Here is a 12,481-nt window from a genome sequence, read left to right on the forward strand (position 1 = left end):
CCAATCATATAACAGACGACTCAGCTGGAGGAAAAAAATATAAATCACCAGCTTCTAGAAGTCTCTGTCACACATCTTATAGAGGTGAAGACGCAAAGGCGGGCTTTGTGGGGAAACTAGGGCATAACACACAAGGAAAAAAGACATCAAGGAAGTGCTTCATGTGTTTTTAGAAATTTTTTTTTAATATTCAAAAGAAGACAGACTCAGACAAATCTGTACAGCTAGAATTAAAAATAAAACAAGCAGGTAGTTGATGCACAGTCTGGTTTATAGTACAATGTAGACTCTGGATTTAATCCATACACTACCATAATGCGTATGCCGTTAGTTTTTGCATATGGAGTACCATGAATGGAATATGAGAATGGTCATAATGGCATATATTAAAGCATCATGGTATCACCAATACACACTGGCACAAAAGCAGACTGCATAGTGCCTATAATTCAGATCACACACAACAGTATTCATTGCAAAACAGTTGTGGATCTGCAAGACTGAGTCACACTACCCCCCTCCATCTCTCCCTCTCTCTCTCTCTCTCATCACCCCATCTACCTCCCTCCCCCATGCCTCAATATCTTGTATCTCCTGTCTTTGACTCCTCTCCATCAGGATGCGCCCTTGTGAATCAGACAGCTATATCTGAACAAAACTGCACCTAGAAGCCAGCAAACACACTCCGCTCCAGGGGTGCACAAGCACAGAGGGGTGCTTTATTGCTTGGAGAACTGTCACACACGCATGACTTCCTATTAGTTTGTTTATTATCTGATGTGAGAAGTTAATTACCATTTTTTTAAACAAACATTCAATCAACAGCGAGCAAATGTTTGAGAAGAGGGTTCACGTGTACACAGGAAACTACTCAGAGAAGCATTTGCTGTTGCATAAACACACACATACATGCACATGTGAATGTTACCTGATCCAGAAGGAGACTTGCTGCGTCTGGAAAGGGTGAGACTTCTGGGAGAGCTTCTGTTTAAAGACCCCATCTTTCCATAGGATGTTGATTTCACCACTCGGCACTCTGTCACAAAATCACATTAGATAGATAGTGAGGTCCAAAAGTCTGAGGCACTAATGAAATTACTTCTGTTTGGCAGTTGAAAAATGAATGCATTTCAATTTTCTTTAGAATTTGGTAAACTGCATCTAAACAATAATCGACACTCATAGCACATAGCATGGTAAACATGGAAGCTCAAGTGAGATTTGTTCTATCATGTCACATGAGCTTCCTTGTTTACCATATGAGATGCTCTCTATGCATGTATGTGTTTACATGAATAAAAGTCTAAATTAATCTTTTCATCATATAAAGTGATCTCATCTCTTCACAAGATTTGAATTGAACTGTTTTATTTATATGGATTTATTTTATGATGTCTTTATGACCTTTTTGGATCTTTTAAGTTTTGGTTACCTGAACTTTTAATGGAGGGATAGAAACCTCTCAGGAATCATTAAAGTATCTTAACTTGTTTTTCAAATACAAAAAAGTCTGGAAGTCTGGAACAAATCTTTCATTTTTGGGTGAACTATCCTGAGAAAAAAAAAGAAAGAACTGAAGGTTTGGAAAGACATGAGGATAAGTAAATAGTGCTTCCACTATTTAAATATGGGTGATTAAATATGGTTCCCTTTCAGTCGGTCACTACGAGTCACGTCGTGACCGACGAATTGGGATCTCGCTTTGAGAGACCAATCTACTTTGAGTGTAACTAAACGAGCATGCAATTACTCGTTCCTGTGTCAAGTGGGTTGTGCACTTCAGGCTGCACTACCCCCTGTTGTGCTGCAAGCGGCCATTTCCCCTGTGCGCCTCAGCACTAAAAGAGCATTTCCCTGAAAGAGCAATTTCTCTAAAAGAGCTCCATGGGTGCGTCTTTGTAAAGACGACGGATCGTCTATTTAAAGATGCCGTTTCACCCGTGCGTTTCTGGATGCGGTCGTTACCTGGCGCCGGCTGATGGCACGCTGAGGTGGCGTTCGCGGATGAGTCATGTTCCCATTGCGGGAAGATGACCATCTCGGAGCTATGGGCCAGGCTCCATTTCCTCCATGGGGCAGAGCTCCGTTGCCTCTGCCGCGATCTAGACTTCCGGCAGTAGCACGGGTGGTTTGAGAGTTACAGTGGTGGCAAACCCCTCAGGGAACCAACCCTCGGGGGCCAACCACTACTCTAGCGCTTCAGATCCAGTTGAGCGGCCAAATGAATGCGATGGGCCCTCTTCAAACAGCATACCAGCGGTATCCTTTTGTGCTCCTCCCGACGACTGGATGTCGATCCCTGCATCGGATGGAGAGCTCTCTGGAGAGGAAGATTCGGCTGTGCTGCCGCCCTCCGGGGCAGTGGCAAGGCCTGAATCTGATCCAGAGATGTTGGCTATGCTTTCCCGGGCCGCCGAGAGGGTAGGGCTCAAGTGGAAATCTCCAACGCTTCCCGAGCCCTCGAGGCTGGACGATTGGTTTCTCGGGGTGGCTCACGCTGGTTCTCAGCACCCCGCCTCGGTGTCTTTCTTATCGGAGGTGCATGAGGAGCTCACCAGGACATGGACGGCACCTCTTACTGCCGGAAACCGATCTGCTGGTTCCTCCTCCCTCACCACCCTCAACGGGGGTGCAGCTAGGGGGTATACGGGGGTCCCCCCGGTGGAGCGGTCGGTTGCGATGCAATTGTGTCCTAATACTGCCTCCACCCGGCAGGGCAAACCGTGCCTCCCCTCCCGGGTTTGTAGGTACTCGTCTGGCCTGTCCGGCGATGCTTATACGGCCTGTGGAGAAGCTGCCTCCGCCTTACACAGTACGGCGTTACTGCAAGTTCATCAGGCCAAGGCACTGAGGGACCTGCATGAGGGTGGTCATGATCCGGAAGTTCTGAAAGAGCTCCGAACCACTACTGACCTCGTGCTCCGAGCGATGAAGGTCACTGCGAGTTCTCTGGGTCGTGCGATGTCCACACTTGTGGTCCAGGAGCGCCATCTCTGGCTATGTCTGACTGATATGAGGGACGCTGACAAAGTTCAGTTCCTTAATGCCCCTGTGTCCCAGACCGGCCTCTTCGGTGACACGGTCGAGAGCTTGGCCCAGCAGCTCTCAGCTGCACAGAAGCAGACTGAGGCGCACACCCTGCCCCGGCGGGTAGCTGCTGCCTTCACCCGTCCGCCGGCCGCAGCGGTCCCCTGCGTCCGCCCCTGCTCCCGCTCCGCATCCGCAGCAGCCTCCAGCAAGCGACGCCGTGGAGCTGGGCGTAGGCAGGCCGCCACAACCGCCGGAACTCACTCATCCTCCTCCTTCGCCAGCCGGCAGCAGCGGGCGGTTCGAGAGCGTCAACAAAGGCCCTGCTCACGCTCCCTCTGCCAACCTGTGGAACCAGGTAAGCGTTGCACTGCACACTCAGACCCCTCTCCGGTCCGCTCACAAGCCGCCCGAGTTGGGTCCCTGCATTCCACCTCGCTGCCCCACTGCGGGTACGGCGGTGGTTCCGTTGGTCCCGCTTGCACGGTATCTGGGTGCCTGGCCAGCGCTACCCAGCCCGTCTCGCTGGCTTCTGCGGACAATCAGCCTCGGCTATGCGATTCAGTTGGCGTCCCCCCAAGTTCAGTGGCATTTGCTTCACAACAGTGAAGGCGGCTGATGCTCCTGTCTTGCGTGCGGAGATCGCAGTCTTACTGGCGAAGGATGCGATAGAGCCGGTCCCTCCAGCCGATATGAGGATGGGGTTTTACAGCCCTTACTTCATTGTACCCAAGAAAGGCGGTGGGTTACGACCAATCTTGGACCTGCGTGTCTTGAACCGGGCCCTTCACCGGTTACCGTTCAAGATGTTGACGCAGAAACACATCTTCGGGTGTGTCCGTCCCCGAGATTGATTTGCAGCGATCGACCTGAAGGACGTGTACTTTCATGTGTCGATCTTTCTGAGCCACAGACCATTTCTGTGGTTTGCGTTCGAAGGACGGGCATACCAGTACAAGGTCCTGCCCTTCGGGCTGTCCTTGTCTCCCCTTGTCTTCACGAAAGTCGTGGAGGGGGCTCTTGTTCCCCTCAGAGAGCAGGGTGTTCGCATCTCAATGATTGGCTTATACTAGCACAGTCTCGAGATCAGTTGTGCGAGCACAGGGACCTGGTGCTCCGGCGCCTCAGCCTGTTGGGCCTTCGGGTCAACTGGGAAAAGAGCAAACTCTCCCCGATGCAGAGGATCACTTTTCTCAGTATGGAGTTGGATTCAGTCGAACAGACAGCACACCTCACAGAGGAACGTGCGCGGTCGGTGCGGACTTGCTTGAATTCGTTCAAGGGCAGGACAGCGGTCCCACTGAAACTATTTCAGAGGCTCCTGGGGCATATGTCAGCTGCAGCGGCACTTACACTGCTAGGGTTATTGCATATGAGACCGCTTCAGCACTAGCTTCATGGCCGAGTCCCGAGGTGGGGTGGCAGCGCGGCACTCACCGGGTCCAAGTTACACCGGCCTGTCACCAAACCTTCACCCCGTGGTCAGATCTTACGTTCCTTCGGGCAGGAGTGCCCCTAGAACAGGTCTCCAGGCATGCTGTGGTTTACACGGATGCCTCCACCACTGACTGGGGGGGCCACGTACAACGGGCACGGAGTGTCGGAGGTTTGGATGGGCCCCCATCTGCACTGGCATATCAATTGCCTAGAGTTGTTAGGAGTGCGCCTTGCCTTGAACCATCTCAAAGGGCGCTTACGGGGCAAGCATGTGCTGGTCCGAACAGACAACACAGCGACCGTTGCGTACATCAACCGACAAGGAGGTCTGCGCTTGTCAAGACGCCATGAAGGGGAACCTGTTCGTCGAGTGGTGTTCTTCTCACAGAGAAGACCCCTGGAGATGCCCGATCAGGGTCGTGCTTTCCTTTTTGCAGCAAGGGCTGGAACGAAGGCTGTCTCCCTCCACCCTTAAAGTTTATGTCACTGTGATTGCTGCTAACCATGACCCCATGGAAGGGAAGTCGGTAGGTAAGCATGACCTGGTCATCAGGTTCCTTAGGGGGGCAAGAAGGTTAAATCCTCCCCGGCCCCCCTCCATACCCTCTTGGGACCTGTCTCTAGTGCTTAAAACACTACAGCAGGGCCCATTTGAGCCTCTGCAGTCAGTCGAGCTAAAGTTTATTTTACTGAAAACTCTGCTCCTGCTTGCACTGTAGACCGGACACACAGCTTTAGGACCTCAGACCAGCTCTTTGTCTGTTACGGAGGCCGGCAGAAGGGGAAGGCCGTCTCTAAGCAGAGGATGGCCCACTGAATTGTGAATGCCATCGCCCTGGCTTATCAGGCACAGGGTGTGACCTGCCCGCTCAGGATGCGAGCTCACTCTACTAGGAGTGTTGCATCCTCCTGGGTGCTGGCTTGTGGCGCCTCGCTGACAGATATTTGTAGAGCTGCGGGCTGGGCGACCCCCAACACATTCAATAGATTCTATAGCCTTTGTGTGGAGCTGGTATCCTCCTGTGTTCTCGCCTCAAACGGGTAGAGGCAGTGAGAGGCCCCGGTTTAGTGTTGGCTCCAGAGTGTCTGTACTGTAGACACTGTTGAGCTCCTCCATCCCCTCGGCAGCCAGACGTGGTGGAACGTCCGGCGCCAGGCCTTCACTCTGTGAATCCTTGAGAACCGGTAGAAGGCTGGGGTCCATATGTGAGACCTAAGTGGATCCCATATGTGTAAGGTCCATGGTATAGCCTCAGAGCCCGTGTTTCCCTGGCAGACTTCTGCCATTTCCAAGAGGGTTACAATTACCTCTAATTTTCCATATGCACCTAAACGGATGTTCATATGTGTATTTGCTTCCGAAACCTCCTTTGGGAAGGATGGGGCTTCCGCAGCGTCCCTGTTCCAAGTGGAATGGGTACGTTTTCCCAGTGTTATCTAATCTCACTGAGTGGGTAGTGCTACGACAACGGTGAATGTTCTTCTTGTTGCGAGCCCCGGCCTACACCAAAAAGGGGTGCAGGTGGCTCGCACAGGGCACTGGAAGGATCAGCATCCATGGCGCTTTGGTAGGGAATCCCAATTCGCTGGTCATAACATGACTCGTAGTGAAAAGTGAACTGAAAGGGAACGTCTCGGTTACATATGTAACCCTCGTTCGCTGAAGGAGGGAACAGAGACGTCCCGTCGCCACGGCTGCTGTACCACCGCTGAGTGGCCAGGTCACCGGCTCGGCTCCTCAGTGAAAACCTGGTATGCATTGCACCGGCTGCCTTTTTATGCTCACGCTGTGATCAGCGGCAGCTGGATGCAATAATTGCATGTCAATGTGCATTGGCTCTTTTAATTACACTCGAAGTAGATTGGTCTCTCGAAGCGAGATCCCAATTTATCGGTCATGACGTGACATCTCTGTCCCCTCCTTCAGGGAACGAGGGTTATATACGTAACTGAGACGTTATGTCAAACATATTGTGGTCGAGTAATGAATTTAAAAATTTTACATCAGTAGTAAATGTTATTTGAATAGCTGGTTGCTTAATTTTCATTACTTCAACAGTTTTACTACTGTATATAAGACCACCAAATGACTATCTAGTTTGATTGCCATCTCTAATCCTCTTTAAAAGTCTTCTAAAACTCAAACTTTGCCCGAAGATAATCCTTAAACTGAGGTGCTAAATTAATCCTCTTTTAAAAACAGTCTGCTTGTTACAAGTGTGATCAAAAAGATGGCAGCGCTACAAGTGAGGAAAAGGCCTTAACCCTAAATACAGATCAGAGACTGAAGATTAAATTAGAATCTCTCCAGACTAAGTGTTGCTCAGATTCTCGCATGCTCCGTGTCTATCTATCACATTTTTGCTTCTGCTGCAATAACCCTGTGCACATTATGCATTGAGAGAGCAATAAGATTGTGACACCAGGTATGACAGTAAATGCCACAGTCTATTAAGACAGGATTTCTTGAAGGGCAGGATGCCACTCCACTCTCCATCTCCATGGAGTTACATATAGAGAGCAAGTTCCAGCACTTAACTCTCCAGTACTAACAAATCAATGTCTTTTATCATACACAGTCGAGTTTTAAAAATATGCTTTCTCACAATTGTTAATAACAGTCTTACATAATCTTCAACAACAATGATTTCATAACTTGAATTATGAAATTATGTATTATGTATGTACGTATTATGTATCAAATTAAAATGTACATGGCACATCACAGCCAGTGTGCTGTTATTGGCAACCATTCTGCTCATTTTAAAAATGCATCCTCCAGGGAAATCATTGTCGTCAAAGCTGCCATTTTGGCTCCATCCATCTCGCCATCGGCATGCTTCATATGTTCCTCTCAGCTCTGATAAGAACTCATTAGAGCGGCACGTGTTCCTCTACTAGTGCCTGTGTAATTAAACCTCTACTCATGATTGACTGCACTCGCTCTAAATCAATGTGATAAAATATTCCAACATTCATATTATTTGTTCTGTACAGTGCAGCCATTGGTAACAACTCAAAATAATTATCAGTTTATCTGTCAGATAGATAGACAGACAGACCGATAGAGAGAGAGAGAGATCTTAACTATTTTCTTATTTCTTGTTTATTATAAAAAAAAAAAAAATATATATATATATATATATATTTATATAAATATATATATATATATATATATATATATATATATATATATATATATATTCATATAATTATCTACTTAATGATTTATAGTCCTATTCTTGTTTTGTCTATGTATTATATTTGTTCTTTGCTCATGCAATAGTCCATGCTTTGGCAATACTTTGGCAATAATTCAGGACTGGAACTGAGAACCGCTGGTCTAGAACAATTCTTACAAGTACAACACGACGTAGCTGGGCTCCGCGGACAGATGCCGAATGGCGCCGCGGTGTGCCTACACTCATAGAAAATAATGTATTTGAATTTTAAAGACGTGGCGCGACCGCCTGAAACTCTGTTTTTTTCACCTCCGTGCCCAAACGTCTTTGTTTGGGCTTCCGAAAGCGGATGATGTCAGGAAACAGTGGTTGCAATTTACTTTTTAACTCTGTTCCTGAGCATTATAACCCCAATTTGCTATTGTGTGCTGCGCATTTTACTGAGGACAGCTTCCACATCATGAGTGAGAAGTGCCGGATTCCCAAAAGCTTTTGTTGAAAGACGGAGCAAGGGGGCAGTACTGAAACACCGTCTAAGCTGTTCGCCAATCACAACGCACTGGGAAAGCTAACCAATCACAACACATTTTGTTTTTCGGAAGGCGGACCTTCATCAAAGCCGGAACTAATTGAGCCGTTTGTGCCAGGCTGGGGAGAAAGGTATCGTAATAATGTAAATTATGTGAAAAATAATGCGTTTTTCGAACCACCAAGCATGAGAGCATGTTCTAGTACACCCCCAAAACAAAATCAAAACTTTGTAAAAGAGCATAATAGGACCCCTTTAACTATTTTCTTATTTCTGATTTATTAAAAAAGGTATTAATGTAATTATCTACTTACTAAATTATATATCTATTCTTGTTTTGTTTATGTACAAAAAAATGTTCACTATTTTTTTTTTTTTTTTTGACTTTTGTTCTGCACTTTATTTATTAATTTTTCAAACATGTTTAAACAAAAAAAGTGTCAAACAATTACATAATTATGTATTTTCTTTCCCCACCCCGTTCCACAACCCTGAATTAATAAAGTAGAAAAATAATAGATAAATAACCAAACAACCAAATAATTATATGAATAAAGTTAGTGCTTACTATACAAAATAGCAAGATACATTTCAATACTTTGTTATCAGTAGATATCAAAGTCAATTTTGTTAACAAAAGTAAATAAGTGTTCACAAAAAAAACAAAAACAAAACAAAAAATATATATATAAAATCACTCAAATGGTCTTTCTATGTAGATATATAAGCAAGCATGACATAACCAAGTATTTTAAAGTCAGACGGCCTTTCTAAAACTTTAGTTCTATTAATTAGTTAGAAGGTAGGGTCTTCATCTTTTCAAAATATGTATATAATCATTATTTGTTCTTTGTTCATGCAATGATCAATGCTTTGGCAATACTGTGCAAGTCATACCAATAAAGCTTGCTTGAATTGAATTGATAGATAGACAGTTAGATAGATAGATAGATAGATAGAAGTCTCTTCTATTAAAGAGCTCTTCCACATGGACCTTCTGCTGATGAGATCATGACAAGTAGTGTTTTTTCACTCAAATGAATACCAAGGCAACTACTGAAAGACTCTTTACCGCTTTCATCCAACATAAAGTCATCCTGGTAACGGAACTTCTCCGAGCCACATGCAATGAAGATGTCCTCCTCTCCGAAGAAATCTTGAAGACACATGACCTGCGATTGGAAAGAGAGAATGTCGTTAGCAGCATTAGATCCATTAGAACATCTGAATGTCTCTTTGATAATTTGGTTTTCTATCCTGAAGCCATTATTAAAGAGCCCAAATTACAGATCCAGCCTCTCTTCTTCAAAAAACCAATGAGATGGTTTGATCGTGATCGCCACCCAGAAGGCTTTGAAGGCTTTACTGAGCCCATCTCTAATGTCTTTTTAAGATGAGTAACCACCAGCCACATTACTGTTGATTGCCCCTAATCAAGAAGAAGTTAGATCTACCCACCAAGCATCATTTCCAATCAGCCCTGTGGCCATCTTTGGGGACGCAGCATTGAGAACCTTTTTACAGTTTGATCATTTCAAACAATGAATCAAGGGGACAACAAGCAAACACATGCATGTATAATCAGCCTTGAGCACAGCACAAAACACAAAGAGGACCTTTTCAGAGAACAACCAGGAAATTATTCCTGTTTTTTGACCAAGTATGATTTCTAGACCCCTAAAGCACGAATGAAGAGAATGCATGATTTTTCATTAGCCAGACATAGATTTTTTTGTAATGAAGGGAGAGGGCACAGAAACTTGATTTTAGTTTATTGATTTGACTTTATTCATGGCGGTTGGAAACTGACATTGAGACCGCACTTTTGTTGTTATGGCATTCCAGTTATTATAAAATTATTTAAATGGAAATAAATGATAACTTGATTTTTGCCTTTTCTGAAGACAATGTGATTGGTGCAAGCCACAATGCTAAGTTGTGGGTAGCTGCCAGTTGCTAAGGTGTTCTCAGTGGTTAAAGCATGTTTCTACGCAGTTGGCCAAGTAGTTTTTTAACTAAGGTGCTCTAAATGGTTTAAGCACATTGTGTTCTAGGTCTTTAAACACATCAAAGTGTTTGAGCATGTTGTAAAAAATTATTCAGATGTTGCTATGCTGATGCTAAGGAGTTCTGAATAGTGTAAACATGCTGCTAGGCAGTTTTTAATGTGTCGTGAGTGCTTTAGCACATCGCTAGGCAGTTGCTAAGGTGTTCTGAATGGGTTAAACACATCACTGTAGCTAGTCACTAAAAGCATTCCGAACATTTTTAGCACACTGCTAGACAGTTGCTAAAGTGTTCAGATTGCTTTACCACATCACTAGGCAGTTGCTAAGGTGTTTGGCATAGCTTAAGCATATTTCTAGGCAGTTGCTAAGGTGTTCTGAATTAAGCACATAACTTGGAAATTGCTACAGCATTCTCAACATTTTTAGCACACTGCTAAGCAAGTGCTAAGGTATTCTGGGTTTTAACACATCACTAGACAGTTGTTAAGGTGTTCAGAGTGTTTTAGTAGATCGGTAGGCAGTTGCTAAGGTGTTCGAAATGGTTTAAGCATGTTGCTAGGCAGTTTCTAAGGTGTTCTGAATGGTTTTTGCATGTTGTTTGGAAGTTACTGTGTTGTGAGTGAATGGTTTTAGCATGTTGTTTGGAAGATACTGTGTTGTGACTTGTGAGTGAATGGTTTTAGCATGTGACGTAAGGAAGTTGCTGTGTTGTGAGTGAATGGTTTTAGCATGTTGTTTGGAAGATACTGTGTTGTGACTTGTGAGTGAATGGTTTTAGCATGTGTCGTAAGGAAGTTGCTGTGTTGTGAGTGAATGGTTTTAGCATGTTGCTAGGCAGTTGCTAAAGGGTTTTGCAATTTTAGAACATTTCTAGGCAGTTGCTAAGGTCTTCTAAATACTTTCGTCCCATTGCTAGGCAGTTGCTAAGGTGTTTTGGAGGTTACCAGGGCATTGCTAGGTGGTTGTAGGGATGTTCTGGCTGTTTGAACGTCAACAAAGCCCACATACAATATACACTGCCCTGTTGAAAAAACCAGCATATGCTGGTTAGGTATGTTTTGACGCTGGGATGCTGGTTTATGCTGGTCCTTTGCTGGTTTAAGCTGGTCCTTTGCTGGTTTATGCTGGTCCTTTGCTGGTTTATGCTGGTCCTTTTGCTGGTTTAAGCTGGTCCTTTTGCTGGTCCTTTGTCAGCACATGACCAGCATAAACCAGCAAAGGACCAGTATAAACCAGCAAAGGACAAGCTTAAACCAGCATCCCAGCGTCAGAACATACCTAACCAGCATATGCTGGTTTTTTCAACAGGGTGGTCCCTAGATATGGCTCAGATCCCACTTTCAAAGTCTATAGGAAGTTTTCACAAATTGTAAGTCTGATTTCTTACAATGGTAATAGCAACAGTTTATGGTATTTTCAGGCACAAACAATATTAGCTAACTGGCATGGCACAGTCTGCAACATGTTGTGTACTAACGAGGAAAAAAAGAAGAGGAGGATAAAAGGGTCTGTTTTGAGAGCTAGTTGCGTCGAAAACAGCAGGAGCTCTCCGGCCTTAAGGATGAGAATATTTCTCATGTTTCTCATCAAGCGGCGATTAAAAAACATCAGAAAAAACAGTTCTACATAAGGGCAAGGCACAGAAAAGACCACTGGGGTGAAGGTGATGCACGAAAAGAGGCGAGAGAGAATCAGAAAGCAGCAACGCGTCAAACTCAGACTGACGGAGATAGCTGTCTCCCAGAGCAAGAAAAAAAACAAGTAGCTTTGATGTCGCGAAGAAATGTAAAAACAAGTTTGGTTATGCAAGACTGTGATCAGACGTTCTCTGTCTCTCTTTGTGGAACAGACAAAGTGATCAAGCTGGCACAATAAACTGCAGAGCTGTTCAAAGATTAAGTGTTTAAAACATGGATTATTTCTAAACACTGGCTTTGATGGAGATGAGACCGATGCATGGCGAAGAGCTGCACAATTACATAAAGAAGTTAAACGTTCAGAGAAACATTCAGCAGTCAAGGACAACACATTAAATCTGTTTAGTTACATTTTCCATTTAGGATACAAACAGTTCCTCATTCAGAGATTTAAAGAAAAAAGTTAATTGTACCTTCTTCTCTTTTCCCTGAAAGAACAGTGTAAACAATAAATTAGTAGTTTTAATGGCTTAGATGGGCACAGACACCACAGAGGCGACTAGATGGTAAGTTCCCGTTTTGCGATGCTACAATTGCGCCATCTAGAGGAAAATCGGGCAGTGCATGATAGATTTGTATTTTCTCTTGTCATGATATGGT

The 12,481-nt window shown here is 44.8% G+C and overlaps 1 protein-coding gene across 2 annotated transcripts in view; it reads right to left on the reverse strand.

Annotated features, from left to right (window-relative positions):
* LOC107588999 (serine/threonine-protein kinase DCLK1-like) overlaps window positions 1–12,481 on the reverse strand; it is a 55,351-nt gene that overhangs the window by 26,624 nt on the left and 16,246 nt on the right. For both annotated transcript variants that reach the window (XM_016277305.1, XM_016277298.1), the window contains exons 4-5: window positions 9,248–9,347; window positions 929–1,036 (exon numbers count right to left, since the gene is read on the reverse strand). In XM_016277305.1, coding sequence (XP_016132791.1) covers window positions 929–1,036; window positions 9,248–9,347 — 208 coding nt within the window. The remainder of the gene's footprint in view (window positions 1–928; window positions 1,037–9,247; window positions 9,348–12,481) is intronic.

The sequence above is a fragment of the Sinocyclocheilus grahami genome, unplaced genomic scaffold (genome assembly GCF_001515645.1).
Source record: "Sinocyclocheilus grahami isolate Dianchi unplaced genomic scaffold, SAMN03320097.WGS_v1.1 scaffold7.1, whole genome shotgun sequence".
Classification (NCBI taxonomy): Eukaryota; Metazoa; Chordata; class Actinopteri; order Cypriniformes; family Cyprinidae; genus Sinocyclocheilus; species Sinocyclocheilus grahami.